This window comes from Penaeus vannamei, chromosome 13, assembly GCF_042767895.1.
Source record: "Penaeus vannamei isolate JL-2024 chromosome 13, ASM4276789v1, whole genome shotgun sequence".
Classification (NCBI taxonomy): Eukaryota; Metazoa; Arthropoda; class Malacostraca; order Decapoda; family Penaeidae; genus Penaeus; species Penaeus vannamei.
The window spans coordinates 17,367,238-17,369,298 of record NC_091561.1 but is presented as its reverse complement, the minus strand read 5'-3'; the positions used below and the strand labels follow the sequence as shown (position 1 = coordinate 17,369,298).

Sequence of the window (2,061 nt, the reverse complement as noted above, 5' to 3'; positions counted from 1 at the left end):
AATCGAATTTCATTGTCAGAGGTCAAGTAATCCCCTTAAAGATTGCACGCACAGCTTTCAAAACTGAAGGCGAAGTTTCCCACTGAACGAAGGCGATAACCAACCTTAAGGGAGAACTGGTAGATGGGATTGATCTTGTGAAGGTCGTTGAGGATGAAGTACAAGAGGGAGGCTCGGGCGGCGGCGGGACGGTAGATTTCGCGGGCCTCGTCGATCTGCGCGCTCGTGTTGCGGGCTTCGGCGACCTGCGCAGACACGGAGGAAAGAGGTGAGTGAGTTTGCTCATTTCAGGTTACATTTTCTGTCTGAAATATTATCGAGACAAAATCTTCCGTTTCAGATGAAATATAGTCTATATCTAAGGCAGCGCAAGATATGCCATGGCCGAGGTGAAAATATGATGACCTTTTCCTGAATCTCCTGCGCCGTGGCCTTCGTGTGCTCCAGATTCTCCACCAAGGCCGTGTCTCCCAAGAAGTTTCCTCCGGCGGACGACAGGCGGCTCAGCAAGTCGTCTTCCAAGTGCTTCAGCTGAATTTTGAAGTCGTTCTGTTGCTTTGTCAAGTTATACTGAAACACAAGAAAAAACAGCGTCTGCAATACCTTTGATTGTCAGTGCTTCGGTATGTATGCTGGCGATTCTATGTTAGCAGTGAGGTTCCTGTTTGCGTGGTGATAACTGGACACCATTTTTTCAAGGAGTTATCCTCAGATAGCTCATCTAAAAGCCACCAAGCATTACCTTGAGCTCCTCCAGGTCTGGCCTCTCGGCCTTGACGACCTCCGCCAGCAGCTGGTCCTCGAGGCCGTCGCGCGTCACCGTGAAGTTGATCAAGGTGCACTGCGCCTGCAGTTCGGGCTTGTAGTGCGGGTTGGCCAGCTTGGTGTGGAGGATCAGCTGGAACGTGTCGTTGTATTCGATTTCCCGGTCGCCGATTTTCAGTGCTCTGGGAGAGGAGGATGCATTCGGCGAAAACAGCATATTTAGTGATATTTTCGTATGGAAATTGCAATTAACACTGCTGCTAACTTTACTACTGTCACTACTAAGATAACTGTATAAACTTTCAGTTCCTGTTTTACTAAATAACTTTTCATTTTCATTTTTCCATTGTCTTCTCGCCCACCCGTATATCATTCTCCCTCTACCCACTACCCCCCCCCCCCCCGACTCCCTCCCTCTCCGCCCCGCTCACCTGCCGCGCTTGATAAGGTTCTTGCCGATGAGCGGGTCGAGCACGGGGTCGAGGCTCTCCGGGAGGTTCTCGATGAGGACGGTCTCGCCCCGGGTGATGGCGGCCTCCAGGACGTCGATGGAGTTCTTCTGGTCGAGGCGCACCACGATCAGCTGTTCGCCGTACCTCGCCTTGATCCACTTGATGCCCTGGAGCTGTGTGTGGGCAAAAGGGCGGAATGGTTGACTTTGCTCGTTATGGATGTGTATTTAGTTATAATGAGGGGCAATAGATAGCGTCTTTTGCTTAGGAATATCTTCTGAAGGAAAGAAAGAGCTCATCTACAAATGCCTGAAGCCTAGCCCGCTAATCAGCTCCAGGACTTCAGGAGGTACAAGGAAGCTTGTACCTGCGGGTCGATAATGAGCGGCCATCGATCGGAGTTGGTGAGGATGATGGCGTTCTCGGTGGACATGCGGTCGGACGGGAGGCCCTCGTTGTTCCAGCCGGCGATCGTCGCGTCGTCCGTCAGGAGCTTGATCGGGTCCAGGTTGTGCGTAATGGGGATCACGGGCTGCAAGAGGGGGAAGGACGGTAGTGTCTTTTCTTGGATGAATAAAAGTTAAAACATTGCAAAATATAAAGAGTGCATTTTCAATATCTGAAATTAGATGGTACTTAAAGCATATTAGATGGAGCGAAAAGAAGCAGGTCGTCATCGTACCTTATAGATGGAAACCTTAGTTAATATCATTGTATATTTAAGAATGGAATCTTGTTTCTTGAAACTTGGTATCATTACCTTAGCCAAATGCATTAAATGCAGCAGGGAATGATTTAATCGCTTGTATTTAGTGATCCAGCATTTTACATTTAAAAATTCTGC

General features: G+C 49.1%; 1 protein-coding gene across 1 annotated transcript in view; it reads right to left on the bottom strand.

Moving 5' to 3' along the window:
• Dhc93AB (Dynein heavy chain at 93AB) overlaps window positions 1-2,061 on the bottom strand; it is a 92,173-nt gene that overhangs the window by 15,865 nt on the left and 74,247 nt on the right. Inside the window, exons 68-72 of the mRNA XM_070128528.1 lie at window positions 1,585-1,749; window positions 1,197-1,390; window positions 743-947; window positions 406-570; window positions 105-245 (exon numbers count right to left, since the gene is read on the bottom strand). Of these exons, the coding sequence (XP_069984629.1) occupies window positions 105-245; window positions 406-570; window positions 743-947; window positions 1,197-1,390; window positions 1,585-1,749 (870 nt within the window). The remainder of the gene's footprint in view (window positions 1-104; window positions 246-405; window positions 571-742; window positions 948-1,196; window positions 1,391-1,584; window positions 1,750-2,061) is intronic.